The 20261-nt window shown below is 40.2% G+C and overlaps 1 protein-coding gene across 2 annotated transcripts in view; it reads right to left on the reverse strand.

Annotated features, from left to right (window-relative positions):
* The window catches only part of LOC124619985 (arylsulfatase B-like), a 136179-nt gene that overhangs the window by 87616 nt on the left and 28302 nt on the right, over positions 1–20261 (reverse strand). Inside the window, exon 2 of one of the 2 annotated variants that reach the window (XM_047146651.1) lies at positions 4283–4382. The exons of the other annotated variant lie outside the window; for it this stretch is intronic. Coding sequence (XP_047002607.1) covers positions 4283–4382 — 100 coding nt within the window. The remainder of the gene's footprint in view (positions 1–4282; positions 4383–20261) is intronic. 2 annotated transcript variants of the gene reach the window in all.

The following is a 20261-nucleotide window of genomic DNA, read 5'->3' on the forward strand; positions in this document are numbered from 1 at the left end:
ATCAAGGGCACCATACGTTTTGTGAAGAAATTCCGTAATTGCTGTGATAGTACTATGATCCTTTCGGAATCCATGTTGTGTGTCTGTTAGGAACTTATTTTTCAAGAAATAGCCACTAAGTTGTGTCAGCAGCACAACTTCAAATACTTTGCTGAAGACAGGTATTAATGATATGGGCCTGAAATTTGAAACCTCTTCCTTGGATCCTTTTTTATGCACTGGTTTAACTGTGCTCCATTTCAATACATTTGGAAATGTATGTTCTCTAATACTGCAGTTTACCGGGTGGGTGATTATTTTAACTAATTCCTTATTACATTTTTTAATCACGATACTACTCAAACCATCCCATCCAGATGAGTACTTATTCTTTAGGTTATTTATTATCCTGCCTATTTCTTTTTCACTTACTTGTTTGAATTCGAAAGGTGGCTCTTCAAAGGGGCAGAGCTTTACCTCACTACTCACAATTGTGTTATTAACTGGACTAACAGCTACAGATATAAAGTATTTATTGAAAACATTGCAGACTTTATTAGGATCTTTAATTGTGTTTCCTTCATGTCTTATATTTACAATTTCAGTTTCTGGCTTCGGTGTGGCTTTGCAAAAGTGATTTACGATTCTCCATGAGGTCTTGGCTATATTGCCTGACTGAGCTATTTCACTGCTGTATATCTGTTTTCTTAGATTTGAAAGCTCTTTCTTAAAGATTTTCTTGGCTTCATTTTGCTTGGCCTTAAAAACCTGCAGGTTTGTTGACCAGGTTTGTTGACTTGTGTAACACATCCAGGTCCTGGATGTTTTGCCTGAGTTTTATCATATTTGCTGGAAGTATCAGTCTGTTGGTTTTTGCACTTTGGTTATGGGTGAACACTCTTTGTATTTTTTTTAACAGGGCAGCATCTGTCAAAGTGTCTTAGCATAGTACCATAGAATTTGGCCCATTTGTTTTCAGATCCTTCAGTCTGGTAAGCCAGATCCCAGTCCTCTATAGCTAATTTATTTCTTAGGGCAAGGATGTTACCCTCTTTTAGGATTCTTTTATTTGCGGTAACTTTTGTCATTTTTGGGATGCTTGTGTTTACATACTCTACAAGCTGGCATTTGTGGTCAGAATAGTGAAAATCCATATTCCAGCACCTAACACTGTCTTTAATATGTTTACATAGTATAACGTAATCAATTCTGCTAGATGTGGACTTTGTTACCCTGGTATCACTATTTACTACATTTATGAGATTATATGGGTTAAGAGTATCTATTAACCTCATATTACACAAACTGGAAGATTTTGCCTCAATATTCAGATCACCAAGTATAGTTAGGTCACTGGGACAACAACGTCCCACTACTCTACTAAATATGTCTCTGGAGCTAACTACATCAGCCTTTGGTGGATGATAAATCCCAATAACTTTATGTTTTCTCATAACCTCTCTACACTCTTTGGTGTGGACTTCGATGCCTGTCACTTCAATCAAGCCTTCTTTGTTGTACTGGTCTAGATAGTTTAATTTCTTGTACTCAAGATTCTCACTAATGTAAACTGCCACACCACCACCCTTATGTTGCTGTCTACAATAACTATTTGCTAAGGAGTAGCCCTCTAGTTTACAGTAAATAATTTCATCAGATTTTAATCCATGCTCAGTTAGCACTACTATATGAGGTGACTGTTCATTTACAAAAAACCTGTAATATATTAAGCTTATTTCTAAGGTACTGTATGTTTAGGTGCATGAGCCTTAGTGGTATTTTTAACTGGTCACTCTGATTATCTTCCTTTAAAATGCACTGAGTTGGTTCACTAACAGTTGGCTTTAAATGTAGTAGTTCCCCTTCCTGTAATATACTTAGCACTTCACTTGCTCCCTTTGCTTCTGGTACTATGCAGTGATTTTTTTCAGTTTGTGTCATTAAACCTGGATCATATCTATGTCCAGTGTTTATATTCCTCTCACTATTGTCACACTGGTATTTAAGATGGACAGTTTTACTTACATCTATTTCCATGTTCTCTTTCTGCTTACTCGGTACCATAAAAAATCCTCACTTAGTGTAGCAGGTCTCCTAGTCCTCAGGCATCTGTCTTGATTGGAAGCTGCTTCTGCTGTTGATCCCCCAGGCCTCAGGTACCTCTTCTGTGTGGTTGCTGTTGCTGGTGGCTCCTGTGCTCCCCGACTTGGTGACTGCCCTTCTTTGTTAGCTGCTGCGGCTAATGACCTTTGTAAAATTTCCTCACATGCATTTTCATTGCCTTGAGGTAGCATTATGGGGTCTGCTGTTCTGGATGCTGTTGCTGATGATGACAGCTCTGCTGATGATTGTGGTGATTCTGCTGCTATTGGTTTATCTGACGCTGCTGCTGAGAATATCTGAGCCTTTGCTGCTGCTACTGGTGTTTGTTGTAGCTCTACTGCAGATAATGATGGTTCCACTGTTACAGACAACTCTTGTTTTGCGGAATTGGGATTGGAGACACTTCCATTACAGATGACTCATTAATAAATTTAAGTATTTCGGCACTAATAATCTTTTTCCCTTTTACGTTCATGTGGAGACCATGTCTTGTGAAGCGCTCTCTGTGAACACTGTTGACAGCAAGAACGAATGTCATCAGAGCTGAACACCTACTATTCCCGGGTCCAGCACATACATTTAAGTCCTGCTTTGTGTACCTATTTTTAAAATCTAATTCACTAACTTGTGTTTGTGTATAATTAGGGTCATGGTAGGTACTGGGTGTTTACACGGTTTCTATTGAAAACAAACAGCTTGAGCCAAATGCAATCATAACCATGTCATACTCAAATGTGTAATATTAAATGTTATCCAGTGTCAGTCGATAACTGGCATAAATTTTCAGTAATGCTGCTAGGTAGGCTGTAATTCTGAGTTCTCTCTGTGTCGCTGTCTCCCTTGTAGAGTAATTTTGTAGTGAATGATGAAATAGTTTTGAGATTTCACAACTGTGGTTACACTGGCTACTAGTCAGTGCCCATTATGTGCTTAGTATTTCTGCATACTGATACTGAATTGATATGTTTACTGTTTGACATGGCAGGATGTGAGGTCAGATTGTAAAGATTTTGTTTTCTTAGGGTAATAACTGCCCTCTGCTGCCTCTTACTGGGTATGCCCTTAGCAAGATCTGATTGTCATTTATACAAATGAATAAAGATTAGTTAATGAGAAAGACCTGTAAGATGAAAGGTCTTGGCTAACCACAAAAAATACAAACAGGAAATTTTTCCTTTTGTAATGCTGACAGAATGTCATTAGTAAAATAACCTTTGGCTGCTCCTATAGGCAAGACATTGCTAAAGTCAAGGTAGAATGCCATCAAAAGCTTAGTGTTGTAAAAACATGAAGCTTGTCTGAGGAACAGCATCCATTCATACCATGCACAGAGATAGATGATAATTAACCACTGTTGAAGTACACTTTGACTTTTATTGGCCAACTATTAGTGTATGAGGCTATAATAAATTACAATTGGTATCAGAGGCAATGATAATGTCAATCACCACAATTCTAGCTCTTAGGCAATCTCCATGTCGAACATGTACAGATCGTTAGCCTATGCCAACACTTCAAACCTCTACCCTCCATCAACGCTAATTTCTCACATATAACATCCATCACTGCAGGCTGTTCACCTCCAATTGCCCAACAGTACTTCCATCACTGCTGGCAACTAACGGGGCGGCCTCACGGCTTTTCCACAGCCCTTCGAGCTAGTGCCATTCAAATTGGAGGCACAGTTTTTCTTCAGAATGTGCATTTTATTCTCAATCTACAGAATGTCATTGTATTAGAGAATCACTTTTTGAGCTAATATACAAGAAAGTAATAAATTTCCAATTTTTAGTATATAATGTAACTGGATAGATAAAAATCTACTATCTCTCTCCGCTCTTCTCTGTCATGCTTATTACCCTCTCTTTCACCACTAAGCTCTTAAGTTTTCAAATCTCATCTGGTGCACTCCCCAAGAATCAATCTTTCCTTCTCATCCCATCTGGTAAGTCTCTCCTGAACCAGGGTCCTGGGTAACTTTACCAAACTCTCCCCATTTCTTATTCTCACCAGTCGTTTTTCTTCAACCATCTTTCTTCCCCTACAACCCTTTTGCCAGAAGAAGGAGCCAGTGGCTCTGAAACCTTGCAAATTTCTTTAACCTTTATAGGTGTGTGTTCTCCTGCCACCACTTGGTGAGTAGATTTTTCATCTATCCAGGTACATTAGAAGTACCTCTGAGTACCAATACTGAACTTACCACATCATCTGCTACAATTATAACTATGTTTGGTTGTTCTGGGGTTCCACTTATGAAATTCCAAAGAACAGTAAAACATAGAAGTCTTCCTGACACCCACCTGTAAACCAAACCAATGAAAAATATCCTGCCATTTAATGAAATGCAAGACATAATTTTACATCAGTTATTTGATTACTGTTTATAGGGGACACATTTAAATACACATGCAAGAAAGAACAGTCCAATATGCAACTTCTGTCAAATTAAGTTACGCAGAATCTTTTTTATCTACATGCAGAATGATCGTAATGAGTTCCTAAATCTAGATATTCAGATAACTTGAAATGGTAGATATTTCCAGTTTCTTACTCTCCCCTAGCATAAAGCAAGAAATTTGAATCCCTACTGATTCAAAAGGAAATTAAAAACATGCCTCATTAACCACTCTTTCCACGAATTATCTGAGTTTCTAGACTCAGAGATTGAAAAGTTCTGTTAGCAGCGTGGCAAGGACTAGTGTCTGTCAGAAAAATGTATGAGAAGTAGTACTGCAATGTAAATAAGACTCAGTATTTAGAGCTGTAAAAATATTTTATTCAAAAATACCATTGTAATTAAGTAAATATTAAGTTACTAGCAGTAGATAAACAGCAACAATATAGTAAAACTGGGAAGGCAGCAGCTTCTTTCAAAACAGAAGATTTCTTATTAATTTACTTAATTAAATTTAGATGACAAAAATATGACCAGCACTGTGGGGTACAGTCATAAGTTTATTTACTGTTCATACAGTATACAGATTAAGACTTTATGATGTCTTTGTCTCATGTTAACATATGCCTTGACTCATTCCACATACGTAAAGGTTCTCCTTCTTTATGAAATCAATGAAACACAATTAATTAATTAATTACTTAAACTTTCAGTACCCATGGCCATTTGTTCCTTAGAACAAAATAATGTTAGTACTGCACTTGAAGATTGACTTACAAGATGAAAGTGTCACATAAGAGTTCTCATTTGTTAACATCATATGACACATGGCTGCATACAAATATCTCTTACAAGATGCTATGGATACTTGCATGGATTTGCCAGTAGCATTAAATCTGTGAACAATATCCATCCAATCCCAGGATATTGAAATGTCGTCACTAGGTTATTTAGGGCAAATAATATTAAAAGAGAGAGCTTCAGAGCAAGTACAGTTGTAGTTGAAACAGCAACTAGCAAAATATGCATTGAAACTGCAAATTGGACCAAACTGTAGCAACACTAAAATTTTATGGACAATCCTGCGAGAATATGTGGTGAAGCATTGCAACAGCCATTGATAGATGGCAAGTATAGGGTTTAGTTATTTTGGTTGTTAAGAGCATCAGTAGAAGTGGAGCATTGGCATAACAGGTGTGCTGCTACCTTGAGTAAGTAGCTATCATTTTGTTAACAGTTTCACTGGCATTCCAGCAGTTCTCCAGGACATGGTGGCTGCACCAGCGTAGGACACCACAAATAGCAGCCAGCAGCCTGGGTCCCGTTGCGGTACTAGCTTCCTGCACTAAGTCCACCTTCTGGACTTAGTGCCACAGTGCAGCGGGCCATCCCAGGCTCACTCCATCAGCAAGCCAGACTCCTGTGCATGGCAGCTGTCTTCTGCCTTTGCAATATGTCTGTGTCTGCACCACTTGTCAACAGCCACTGGGACACAGTCATTCACTGCAGAGCTGGCTACTGCAGCAAGCTTGACAATCACCTCTGTGTGCTATTGGCAGAAGGTGTCTTCAGTGCAGCTCACACTATGAGGTCACATGTCACAGGCTGAACATAGGCATCATTAAAGTGGAGTACACCCAGCTAGATGGAAGCTGGTTGTCAGCTTGCCCCACACCTGGTTCTCTTCATGTTGAGTGGGGGCATGGTCACTATCCCACATCAGTGGAGAACATATGTATGAGTAAAATAAAGTGGTGATTTTGACAGTTGAGTCTCTCTGGGCCCTCACCAGCCTGCTATCCCATCTCAACCCTCCACTGGCTACAACACTGCATTACTGCTACATCTCCTCGTCCACTGTCAGCTATAGTTGGCATCAGAAATAGTGGTGTCATCTTCAGTGGGCAGCACATGATTTGTCATCCATGCAGCATGGTTTCTGGACTGGGACCTGCAGTTTCAACACTATGAGGTCAATGAGAGAACTGCTGGTTATTTTTGGTGTATGTGACAGGCATGGGATCTAGGTAGCAATTTCACCATAACTTAAAGGTTACTTTGTTTAGGCCAGAGAACTAGCTGATCTTTCTGAATTTGAGGGTGACTACAGACACAGTACTTGGAGCATGTTTAATGTTTGCAGCATAATCTGCTTGAGCATACTGCTCTGTGTTGTAAAGAAACTTAATAATTTTTTCTTATTGATAAAAGTACAGGTAATTATTTGACCCTCATGCCACTCACTCATTTGAAAAGCATTTAACACTAAAAGATGATTTACACTCTTTGTTTGTTAGTTTTAGTAATAGTTACCTTCCATTGTTCTCATGTTCTGGTGTAAGATGTATAAACGAAGTGTTCCATAATTTTAAGTGATATTGTGCTAAATAATGAAAGCAACTTCTGAAACAATATGATTTTCCTATTTATGATACCATGAATTCCAGCTCCTGTAACTCTGGAAGATTATTATTATTATTTTTATTTTTTATGGAGAATTTAGATGGGGGCTAAAATCTTCACAGTGACACTGCTCAACAATAGTGGTATGTGAATGTGTTCATCTCTTTCCTTTCATGGCTGCGAATGTCAACTTCAATATTTAGATCATATTTGCTGCAACATTCAGAACCTGCAATCTTTCTTTTCATTTAATTATGAAGTCTGATTATTTTCTTTCTCAGGTGAATGAATGGATTTTAACCACAATTCTTTTTACCCAGGCCATGGGGAATGACAGTACTTAGAACATACATGCCTCTATCCAAATCGTATGTTCGCTTACAACTCAGTGTGTACCCACTTAACTATACTTGTGACCCATTTCCCTTACAGTATTAATTCTTATTTTGAACCACTCACTTGTGAATGTATGTGCCCTCTTATTTTGTGTAGTCAGTTGGGCGTATTCCTTAGTAAAGCTACTTTTAATATTCAGTGGCTTCTCTTCCACAACTGACCTTTGGATCTGCCACAACTGCACTTCAAACGAAATATTTATTACATGACTTTTATACTAACTCTAATTTCAAATTTATGACTCCAGCTGACTAAGCTTCTAACAATTTAACAGGGCAGTTACAGTGTGCAGAGTCAGTGTCTGTAATCTGTTTTACGTGCCACTGTTATGGTAATGTTACAAGGCAAATGCCTGGAGTCTAAATGGTTAATGATAAGGATTTATGGTTAATGATAAGGCATAAAGTGTAATCTGTTGGTAATTTTCAGTCTGTGATTTTGTGTATTTCTACTGTGTGTGAATGAGGGGTAAAAGTGTCACAGTGGCAGAACCAGAGACGCAAATGTACTGCCTCTGGATCCGAAATTCCCTCATTGATGATAAATTGATGAAAAGTGAGCACAATTGTCAGCAGAGAACATGAGTTGTGAGGGAAAATTGCCGTGGATGAGCAAGTAACATTTTTCTGGTCACCATACCATGAGGTGGACCCAACTGCCACTAGCCTAATTATTCCCTTTTTTGGAAGTTCATCTGAGGATGTAGTATTGTTTGGGGAGGTACTGATGACATCAGTAGGTATGAGTGGTTGGTCTGACAGTCAGCTGTTACAGGTGGCAGAATTACATCTAGTGTGACAGGCAAAAACCATTGTTAAGATCTACAGAGGCACTGAGGAATATGGAGACATTTGGGCAGTTGAAGAATGGTCTTCTGCAGAGGTATAAGAAGCAGAGCGGTGCAAGGTACTTTTGAGAGTGAAACACTCCCTTATTAACCCACCATTATTAACTAGTGGATTATAGCCTAACAGTTTAGAATAGTTTGACCATGTGCAACTGATAAAGGCTGATTGGTTAACATTTACACGGGAGCTGTTTCATATCAAATTCAACAAAACTAATTAGGATGTCAGGTTGGAATAATTGCAACATACTTTGTTGTTAAGGTTCTATATACGTTGTCTAAACAGCACAAATGAGGCAGCTACCCCCTTTGTCTGACAAAATAATAATGGTTAACTCTTAATAGGTCACTTATTGATGTTGTTACATGCCAAAATTCTTCATGTAGCAGTGAATGCACAATCCTCACTGCACTCCATATCATGGGTGCCTGGTGTGGTTGTCGCGTAATCATGGGGCACAAAGTAACACTTAAACACATCAACAAGTCACTCAATTAATGCCATTTACATATCTGCTGGAGGTCAGGTCCATGGCAGCGTGTGACACAGAGCTGCTAAACAATTGTAAACCTGGTCAGCCATCCCGCCATAATCTGCCCTGCTCGTTTAGCAGTCAACACTTGCTTGGAGTCTCAACAATGACTACTTGATGCCTTTGTAGTCTGGTCCCTTCAACCCCCACAAACCAACCAACTAATTGGCACACCCAGCACTTGACTATCGATAGTACCTACTGCGACCTGCGTGAAGCAAAGATTGTATTATATTGTATTTTTTATTGGTCCTCGTGTCTACATAGCATTTTATGCATAAGACATTGGACAAGTCAAGTTAAAAATATACAGGCTGAAAGTCATTTCAAGGCATACATATTTAAGGTTACAATAATACACTTTACACATAAGTATTTATATAACACATTTCATAAATTTAAATATTCTTCAATGGAGTAAAAGCAGTGATGCTGTAAATATGACTTTAGAGATTTTCCAAATGTATTGACCTCAGTGATAGCTTTTAAGTTTTCAGGAAGTTTGTTATAAAGCTTAACTCCCATGTGAAAAGTACCTTTTTGGCACAGTCCTTGCTCATTTGAGTCATTTGTAAGTTTCCGTTTTGTCTGGTAAAGTGATTGTGTATATCACAGTTTTTTTGCAGTCTCCAGTCCTTGTGTATTACATTTAATTTAAAGAACAAAAGGGTTTCCATAATGTATACACATGGTAATGGAGGAATACCAGATTTCTTAAACAAGGGTTTACAAGAGTCTCTAGGCTTGCACCCAAACAAGACTCTAATGGCCCTTTTTTGTAGTTTAAAAGTGCTATTAGCTGTTTTAGAGTTTTCCCAGAAGGTGGCCCCATATCTAAGATGAGAATGAAAGTATGCATGATATGCATTCAATACTGTTTTCTCACTACAGCATGATTTTAATGAACAAAGAAGGTAACATATTTTGCACAGTTCTGCATTGAGATATTCAAATGCCTATTCCATCTGATGTTACTCTGCAGCCAAAGTCCTAAGAATTTGGTTTCAGCATTGTTACCAACTGGTTTGTCATTGATAGAGATTGATGGGATAAACATGTCCTTGTTAGGAACATTGTGGAATTTTAGAGCAATGGTTTTCTTACTGTTTATTACAAGCTGATTACTCTGTGCCCAGCTGCTAAGTTGTTTCGTGACCATGTTTACTGTCTGCTGTAACTGTTCATCGTTGTCACCTTTTAGTAGAATCGTGGTGTCATCTGCAAATATGATTGTTTTGTGTGCATCAACATTTAAGCTTAGATCATTTATGTACAGAAGAAACAGAAGGGGTCCCATTACTGATCCTTGGGGTACACCACATTTAATTTGTTTATAGTCAGATAAGTGATTAGATACAGTTTTTAGTTCAATATTTGTGTGCTTGATGCTCACTACCTGCTTACGATTAGTCAGGAAGGAACTGATCCACTTGTTGGACAGACCTCGAATACCATATATTTCAAGCTTTGATAACAGAATTTTATGGTCCACCATGTCAAAAGCTTTTGACAAGTCAATAAATACTACCATTGTTTCCTGTTTTTTGTCCATCAGGCTTAGGATAGAATTGATGCACTCAAGATGTATTGTTCTTCCCTAAAGGATTTCTTTGAAACCAGAGGTGGAAAAGAATACTTACAGAGCTCACAGTGGTAGAAAGAGAATAAACATATAAATAAAAGTAAATTCAAATTTACAAATTGAATGGTAAATCCTCTGAGTCCAGTCGTACACTGCCTCTACAAAACAGATTACATCTTAATTACAAACTATCCTAATGACACAACTCAAAATTGTAATTTGTTGAAACAATACTATCACATATAGATTATAACAAAACTCCTATCTACCACAGGTGATGAACTATACAACGCTGCATATCTATAAAATCGTATCGCAACAAAACTATTTTCATTTCAGTTCATCTCTGTGAGGTTTGCTGTCCAGAACACAACCAGAATCCTACTGTATTAATGCCACATATCACAGTAAATAACTACCTCTAATTAGACTAATACCTATTTAACATAATACATCAGTGATCAAAAACATAGTACATTAAAAAAATAGTACTTAATACAAATGCAGATAAATGACAATAATTTGCTCTATACTCAATAACGTATACATGACTCTACTGTCAGTGTGGTCATTATAAGATCAACCGCTAAAGAAATGTTTTCCTAATTGTGTTTCGTGCTTTTGAGCATCTATTATGAACACAGTTCACAGAGTGTTTCATATCTAGATCACATTAACATGTGCTACAATTTTGAGCATCTATTATTAACACAGTTCATAGAGTGTTCCATATCTATATCACATTAACACGCACTACAACATTTTAAACACTAATACTTATCACACTATGAAGGATAACTATGTCTCAGTTCTTATATTCAATTCATCCCTTAAATATGGTTAAGTCTTTTCCCATCACGAAAACCCATAATTCTGAATAGATACAAATATAGTAACAAAAGACAACAGCTGACACTTAAACACCAGTTCTCATGATTTTTACTCTTTTTTCTTTTTTTAAAAAAAAAAAAAAACCATCCATATATGTTTATGCCTGGTTAGGCCCCACTTCATCGTCCTGATTACTTCTGTCCTCTGAGGTGTCCCAATCTTCTTGCAGATAGTATCTCTTTATATTTTCAACATGTTCCTTGTCATGCACTCGACTGGTTTGAGCATATTCCACCTCTACAGTATTGGGCTGTTCGATCTTGATAATTCTATGTAGTCCCTTGAATAGGTTATAGTTTTCACCAATTTATCATGTCTTTACTGCCTCCTTTTCACCCTCTCCCTCATGTTCATTTCTACTAGTTCAAGTTTCCTCTACCAAGTCAGGTTATCTCCTTGCGGGTATTCCACCAACCTACAAAAAACACTCCAAGTTCCTGATTAAGTTAAGATCTCGCATGGTGCAAATCCTGTTGATCATGTGGTAGGTGGTTCCAAATATGCTCAAATTCTTCTAGGTATCCTTCCAAGTACCTTGATTCTTGTGACAATAGGTACGACACAAACGTTTTAACTCCCACCACCTGACGGCCAGGTTCGAGGCCAGTCTGTATCTACAGATGGAAATCTGTTCAATTTGATGCCTATTCAACATTTCCCTCCACTCTTTGGATCAGAACTGGGATTCATTATCACTTAGGATTTGTTTTGGTTGACATACATTGCTGAAGTAATCTTTTTCCAGTTTATTAGTGATGGCCTTGCTGGTCGCTGTCTTTAATGTATAAAACTTCACAACTTTAGATACTAATTCTTCTGCAACTAGAATTTAGATGTAATTTCCTTTTGCTGCAGGCAAAGGACTGAACATGTCCACTGCCATGATGTCTCTAATTGATTCTGGTATGAGCCGATGCAGGTAACCTTTATGTTGAACAGTGGTAGTTTTAGTTTTCTGACATGTATCACAAGTACTCAGCAACTTGCGTATACACCTTCCCATGTTGTTGAAGACGCAGTCCAATTTCAGTTTCTCAAGGCAGTTCTTAGGTCCATAATTGGAACTGCTGTAATGTGTGTCCCAGATTAACTCGTCTATTGTACACTCTGGTGTACATAATCTCTCTTCATCCTCTCTTCTTCACTTCCCTGGTGGATATAATAGTATGTCCTAATCTTTTCTTCACCAGCACATCTATACTTAGTCTTGATTAATTTCAGTTTTTCGTCCTGGTTCTGCTCTCTACATATGTTTCTCAAGAACCTCTTCACAACATCTACATGCTGTTCTCCCTTCATTATACCTATCCAAACTTGTCCTCCTTCTGGTCCACTCATTCCCCAAGAATCGAGTGGCAGCCTTGATAACACATCAGATATGGTATGTGATTTACCAGGCTTGTACATCACTTTGAAGTCATAATCTTGCAACGCCAATGCCCATCTTATCAAGTGGCTGTATCTCCGTTTACTTGTGGTTAAGAATGTTACAGCTTTGTGGTCCATGACCACCTTCACATGTTGTCCAGGTAGTGTAGTGTTTCCTTTCCTCGGGGTTCTGCCGTGAAAAATATAAAATAGAAAATCTGATTGGGTTTTGAATTTTGATGGAATAAGTTACAGATAAGCCGGACTTCGTATTATTGATTGAGATTGTGCTGTAATTTGACCGTGCATGGCAGACCGGGTCGGCAACACTACAAAAAGCGACTGTACAGAAATAGCATCAGAAACTAGTTTAAATCTACCTTATAATCTTGTTAGAAATGCAGTACTAATTACAATATAGTCTTCATGGCTGTCCTCCTAATTCTCTTGTAAGAAGACCCGTCTTTCACTTTTCTCCGTCTGTTGAAAAATTCTTCAAGTTGTCACTGTCAGGATCAATTTACAAATTTGGCGATAACCATTTCGAATCACTTTTATAATAACTTCGTTTTGTAATATAGTTTTAATTTCCACTTAAAAGCATATTTAACACAGCACCGAAAAATACATGTCTTTCATATGAAGACAAGAGAGAGAGAGTGTGTAATCGATTAGTTGTTTAAAAAAAACACCTACACAAAAGTAAAAAGAAGAACAAAATTATTTATAAAAATCGGTCACTGGTGCAGCGCTCTTCTGCATGCGCGATCGTAAATTATATCTTTGTATTGGCGGAGGCACGGTAGTCAAAGTACCATTACAGTAGATAACAATGAAATCGCTTAAAACACCACACGATAGCCAGTGCCTCTCTCTCTGTAACGCTATATCTTCTTTCCCATGCATTCAAGCTTCTGCTACCAAAGGCTATAGTCTATATCACCTCCCCTACTTCCTTTTTTCTCGATTTGGTATAAAAGTATGCCTAGTCCATAATTTGAGCTATCCATTCCCAAATAAAGGTCTCTAGAGAAATCAGGATGGCATAATATATCTGCATTACACAATGCTTCTTTAATCCTTTCAAATACTTCTTGACTTTCATCATTCCAGGGCCACATCATTTTGGCTTTAGTAAGTGTTCTCAGTTTTGGGGCAGTGAAAACAGGTTCCTTCAGGACTTTTTGATAGAACTTGCAGACACCGAAGAATGTTGACAGTTGCCTTTTGTTACGAGGAACTGGAAATTGTCTAATTGTCTCGAGCTTACTTGGGGCAGGGTAAATACCCTCTTCAGTAATTATGGAGCCCAAGAAATTTATCGGATTTACCAAATTCTGACTTATCCAAGTCTGCTGTCACCCCAGCTTTCTCAAACGCCTACAAGACTCCCTCAAGTGTCTCTAAATGTTCTTCCCATGCCTCACTTGCAGTTAACATATCAGCCACATAAACAGTAACCTTCTTAAATAATTCTTCACCCAAAATCTTGTCCCACACTCTAATGAATTCTAAGACCAACATGTTAAGCTCAAATGGCAATACTCTAAAATGATAACTTCTGCCAGCATACGTGAAGGTAGTATACTGATGTGACTCAGGGGCCAGAAGTATTTACCAGTACCCAGCAGTCAGGTCAATGTTACTTAATATCTTTGCACCCCAGAACCTTTAAATTAATTCTTCTATCATTTCTGGCTTGTCTCGCTCTGGTTAAATGATTTTATTTACAGTACATGCATCCAAAACTATTCTCACCTTCCCATCTTTCTTGTCTACCACAAATAATGGACTATTATATTGGCTCTTGGTTCTCTCAATAACCCCAAGGTCAACCATTCTTCTACCACTTACCTTTTAGCCTGAGGGATGGAGTATTGTTTAACACTGAAAGGCTTGTGTTCTTTAATTTTCAATTTACATTCTATCCCTTTCATGATTCCTGGCTGCTGAGAGGAGACATTGCTGTACTTATGTAAGAGCTCTGCTAACTTTTTCTGAATCTCTTCATCCAAATGTGTCATATCTTCTAGTCTCTTGCCCATAGCATCTTCACTAGGTTGATCCGCTTGTGCTAATCTCTTGTAGAATATCAATACTTTATCATCCGGTTGTTCTTCTGTAGGTCCCTTCTCGTAACACAAATTTGCCTGTTAGAGCTCTTCTTCCTCTTCTGACTTCTTACTTTCTACCAAGGTCAACTCTCTCCTTTCTCCCTCGTGTCCTTTTACACTCACTGTGCCTTCATGGAAATTCAAGATTGCTTCTACTTCGTTCAGCCAGTTAATTCCCAAAATAACTGCCATGTTAAGACCTGGTACCACCATGTTGCTTCGTATGCTTCTCTCTCTACTTCAAGTCCAATCAATGCTTGTTCCTTAATGGGCTTACTTTTGGCACCCACATCATTTACGACTCTGACACCATTTACAGGAAAACTAAGTAAGCTGGTATCAGTAATCAGTATCTCTTCATATAGCTTCACTCCCGGTATCAACTAGAGCATCAACATCTAATCCACACATCTTGAGGAAGGAGGGAGAATGATGCCACTCCTTGTCCTCAGGTTGCTGTACACTAAAGCTGAGGGTAAAAATGAACACCAGCCCCAGGGAGAACCTACCAATAGACCTTACTACACCACCCAGCCAACTGAACACTGCAAATGATTCTCCTAACAAACTTTATGGGAACTGACACATGCATCGTTTCCATGGCAATTTTTGGTTGCAGATGATTGGGAACTGATCTTAGGCACGAATCTGCACTTTCTCCCCAGCTTTGATGCAATGAATCCTCATGCAAACCAGCAGCAGAGAATCTCTACCCAGAATCACCAGTTGTTCAACAGTTTATACACAGCCACCTTCAGAAAATCCCTCTGCATGTCCCACATGTACAAGACAGCTAACATCATGGCATCAGCAGTGCGGTCAATTTTCTAAGCAGTGTGCGTGCACCCTCTCTCTCTCTCTCTCTCTCTCTCTCTCTCTGTGTGTGTGTGTGTGTGTGTGTGTGTGTGTGTGTGTGTGTGCGCGCGCGTGTGCATGTGTGTGTGTGTGTGTGTGTGCGTGTTTGTGCATGTGTGTCAATCCTCTGCCTCTCTGAACGCACTTATGACATTTGAAATGAGAAGTATTCAATTCTAAACCGTACATAAAAGCATTGAAGCAGCCATGGTTACTTCAAGATCGGCTGTTGGGTTCCTAACTGGCACAGCTCAGACACAACACTTGTCTCTGGGCATGCAAACAGAGCCTGGTATCACTGCACCCATTAAACATTCACCTTCACAGCCCAGTATTCCTCTGCCACAGCTTGGCAATCTCAACACAGACCAGCAATTCTGCTACAGCTGTCCCACCGACCTCCACCCTGCAAAGCAGCCACAGTCGATCACGCACACCCATGCAAAGTGAAGATGAATCTGCTACCATCTGTCCCAGCACTCCACATACCCAGGATGGCGGGGATGGGTGCTCTGTGAGGCTCTCAGTGTCAAATAATAGTGTGAGATAATAAGTCTCTTCACTTTCAGTGTGCTGTATGCTGTTGTATTGTGTACGGGAATCTCGTTTTAGCTCCATATTAAGCAACAAAAAGTGTGGGAATTCCTCTAATCTACTCTCTGCATTTCATTACAAGTATTCTGAACAGGAATTCCCACATTTCCAAGGAAGTAACCAAGTACTACATGAAACTGATCCAAGTAACACAAAAATGGCTTTCTTCATAAACCTCTGAACAATACCAGAAATATCAGTCCACAAGTGAAAAGGGAAAAGAATCACACAGAAGGTGCAACATAAGCGATACATAGAGTGGTACAAACTAAAAGAAAACAGTGAGAATGAGACAGTACTGCTCCACACATATAAAGATGTGAGTCACCAGAAGATGGTGCGATGGAGACTGTGCAGTGTTTGCACTTCGTACATGTGGCCTCTAGTGGGTGGGTCATGCTGGTAGGGTCGGCAGTTGATTTAAGTACACGTGTGTTGACACTACACTCAGTGCACTAACACTCACACCCACCAGTAGCAGGTTACAGCACATCTCTCACTCATGCAAAGAGGCCACCCAAGTGACAGAGGAGATGATGGTGGCCTGATGAGAGACACATCCATCAGATCTGGGGCAGTGGCAGCTGGTGCCAATAGTGGAGGCAGGCACTGGGGTATGTGGCTGGAATGTTCGGAGACAAGGGGATGCCTGAGGGTGGTGGGTCTGCAAGGCGCCTGACGACAGCTCCAGAAGGGAGGTGGCATCACCATGTCTGTGTCATCATCAGCAGGCAGGTCCCAATGTGGAGGAGATGGGGCTGGATCCAATGGCGTTGATGGCTGAGGCTATGATGGCAAGGAGGCTGGTGGAGGTGGCCCGACCAGAACAGCAGGTTGTGGCCATTGCCTCGAGGCCAGAGATGAACCAGCACCCGGAGCAGGCAGACAATTGGACGGGGCACTTCCACAGCAGGCAATGGTGGGCTTGACACAGAGGATGGTGGGACAGGCTGCATTGACAGGGGCCACATCCACAAACCTGTAGCTTCCAGCAGTGAGTGAGGGGGGGGGGGGGGGGGACAACTGATCAAAGTGGCTCACCACCAGCCCGTTGGCGGTACAGATCTCACAAAGACAGCATCTATGGTGGTGGACAACAGTAGCTGGTACCCAAGTGGACTGGCAAGCAAAACCTCATTCCCACACCAATGGTCCCAGCATGAAGCAGCTAGACAAACCTGACTGCAGCAGATGTGGCGCATTCTGCAGAAGGTGGCAGAGCATATGTGGCTGACAGCTGTAAAGAAACTCAACTGGGATCCATTACCCAATAGGCACGAAGCGATAGGTGCTCAAAAAATGGAGAAGAGCATTGTCCAGTGAAGAATCTGTGGTGTCACTGCCAGACACCACACTTGCTAGGTGGTAGCCTTTAAATCGGCCGCGGTCCGTTAGTATACGTCGGACCCGCGTGTCACCACTATCAGTGATTGCAGACCGAGCGCCGCCACACGGTAGGTTTAGAGACACTTCCTAGCACTCGCCCCAGTTGTACAGCTGACTTTGCTAGCGATGGTTCACTGACAAATTACGCTCTCATTTGCCGAGACGATAGTTAGCATAGCCTTCAGCTACGTCATTTGCTACGCCCTAGCAAGGCGCCATTATCATTTGCTATTTGTGTTGTGATGCATGTACCGTCAGACCGATGTTCACCAATTATGGATTAAAGTTAAGTATTCCAACAGCTATGACCTTTTTTGCTAAAGTCTAACTTCCTTAAATGTTCCAGACCTCACGCCAGCCTGCATGAGCTTAACGCATGCCTTTCGGCTACCAATCATAGTGGCTTGGCTGTCTTGCCAAGTCACAACAGAATCCACAACAAACTTTTTTATTTGGGACTTGATGTATGCATTAGTTGCTTCACCTCGCCAATTCATTGAGGGTGAAATGGTGGAGTCAAAACATGACAAATGCCATGATGTGAACAAAACAATTCAATATTGTGAGAAACGAACTGGGGTCCATTATCAGAAACTAAGGTACAAGGCAACCCGTCAATAGAAAAAAAAAACCTCAAAAGCATATGAATTGTGACCTCAACCAACATAGACACACACCAGAGCATGTAAGGAAACTGGGAAAATGCATCCACACCCAAGAGCCAATATGAATTCGGGAAGGAAACCGCAAAGTCTACATTGAATGCATTCCTATGGCTGGCGTGGAGTGGGCCAGGGGAACAGAGACGTCCTGGAAAAATGGACAATTTCGCCATCAATCCCTGGTCAAAAGGCATGTCTTCTAGCTAACAGTTTAGTGCACCAAAACTCTCCAATAGCCCTGACAGAGAAGGCCTAGAATCTCGTGCCATGCTGCAGCAGAAATGACTACTCTGCAAGGAGAGAGGTCTTCCGTGGACACCATTAAAAACAGAGAGGCAACACTGTAAGGAAAAATAGTTGCTCATGGTGTCTGAATTCCGACCCGGTGGTTTATCTGGCCAGCCCTATTGAACAAAATGAAAAACCTGGTGGAGAATGGCAGTCGCTATGAGTGAGCTCATAATTTGGAAACCTTCAACCGCAGCCTGTGTCTCAGTATCAAGTTGGAAGTAAAGTAATTTTTCACAATGAAAGTCAGAAGCAGGACCCATAGGAAGTGGGACAAGATGTCTGCATTGCCATATTTGAACGTATGTCGAAAATGGATTTCGTAATTGTAGCGACACAAAAACAGAGCCCTGCATTATAGGCAGTTGCTGCCTTGTCAGGCAACGAAGTGTCATGGTTAAACAAGGAAACCAAGGGTTTATGGTCAGTTATAAGGTGAAACTTGGAGGCATACAAAAAACATGAAATTTCTGGAGAGCATAGACTATGGCAAAGAGACTCTTTTTCTACCTGTGAGTAACGCAGCTAGTTCAGAGTGAGGCATTTAGAGATGACAGCAACAAGTCCTTCAGAGCTGTTGGCATACCAGTGCACTAGGACCATACTGTGGAGGTGTCAGTCGCCAAAACTATATGCTGCTCCAGAGAGAACGTAGTCAAACAAGGAGCCAAGAGTAGTTGAATTTCAACTACACAAAACTAGGCTCCAGTAAAAAAATATGTCCTTGCATAACAAGGCCTGTAACATGTGGACCAATGTGGCCATCCCCAGGAGGAATTTATGGTAGTTTTCTATCATCCCTAGGAAGGCCTAAAACTCCTTGTTGGACGAGGGATGATGCACAGACGTAACAGCGGAGATGTGGTCTGGCAGAGGGCGAACCCTATCCCACAAGACATCAAACCCCAAATAAACAATATAAGATTGAAAATAAACCGACATTTCGCAAAGGTATGCCGTAAAACTGTGGACTGTAAGACAGGAAAGAAAGTGTGCACATTTTTCAAGTGATTGGCCGTGAAGAAACCTGTGACAACAATATCATCCAGATAATTAATACAACCCGAGACAGGACAACCCGAGACAGGCATAGTCAGTTTCTCTAAAATCTTTGTAAAGTAGCAGGGCTGCTAGCCATATCAAAAGGAAGATGCAAATATTTATAGAGACCAAAAGCAGTATTCAAAACCAGAACTTGCCGAGACTCTTCATTCTCAGGAGCCTGCTGGTAGGCTTCAGACAAATCGATTTTAGAAAAATGCTGGCCACCTGATGTTTTTGCCAACAGTTCCTCCTAGCATGGGAGCTCGAAATCTAGCGCGGACGTCAATGCAAGATGCCTATAACAGTTTCCACAATGAAACGTTGTCTTGAAACCTTGCAGAAAATCCAAAGAGGTTCTGGTCGTATGTGAAGTATGTTAGCGGCAAGAAACAATCAATGCCTTCTCTGCGCGATAGCAATTAAGATACTATCGAAGACAGTGCTGCTGAAGCAGAGTTACTAAACACAGTCTTCCGAAATGCCTTCACAAAAGAAGTTGAAGTAAATATCCCAGAATTCGAGTCAAGAATAGTTGCCAACATGAGTAACGTAGCAGTAAATATCCTTGGAGTAGTCAAGCAACTCAAATCACTTAATAAAAGCAAGTCTTCTGGTCCAGACTGTATACCAATTAGGTTCCTTTCGGAGTATGCTGATGTATTAGCTCCATACTTAACAATCATATACAACCGTTAGCTCGACGAAAGATCCGTACCCAAAGACTGGAAAGTTGCACAGGTCACACCAATATTCAAGAAAGGTAGTATGAGTAATCCACTAAATTACAGGCCCATATCGTTAACATTGATATGTAGCAGGAT

The sequence above is a fragment of the Schistocerca americana genome, chromosome 1 (assembly GCF_021461395.2).
Source record: "Schistocerca americana isolate TAMUIC-IGC-003095 chromosome 1, iqSchAmer2.1, whole genome shotgun sequence".
In the NCBI taxonomy this organism is placed as follows: Eukaryota; Metazoa; Arthropoda; class Insecta; order Orthoptera; family Acrididae; genus Schistocerca; species Schistocerca americana.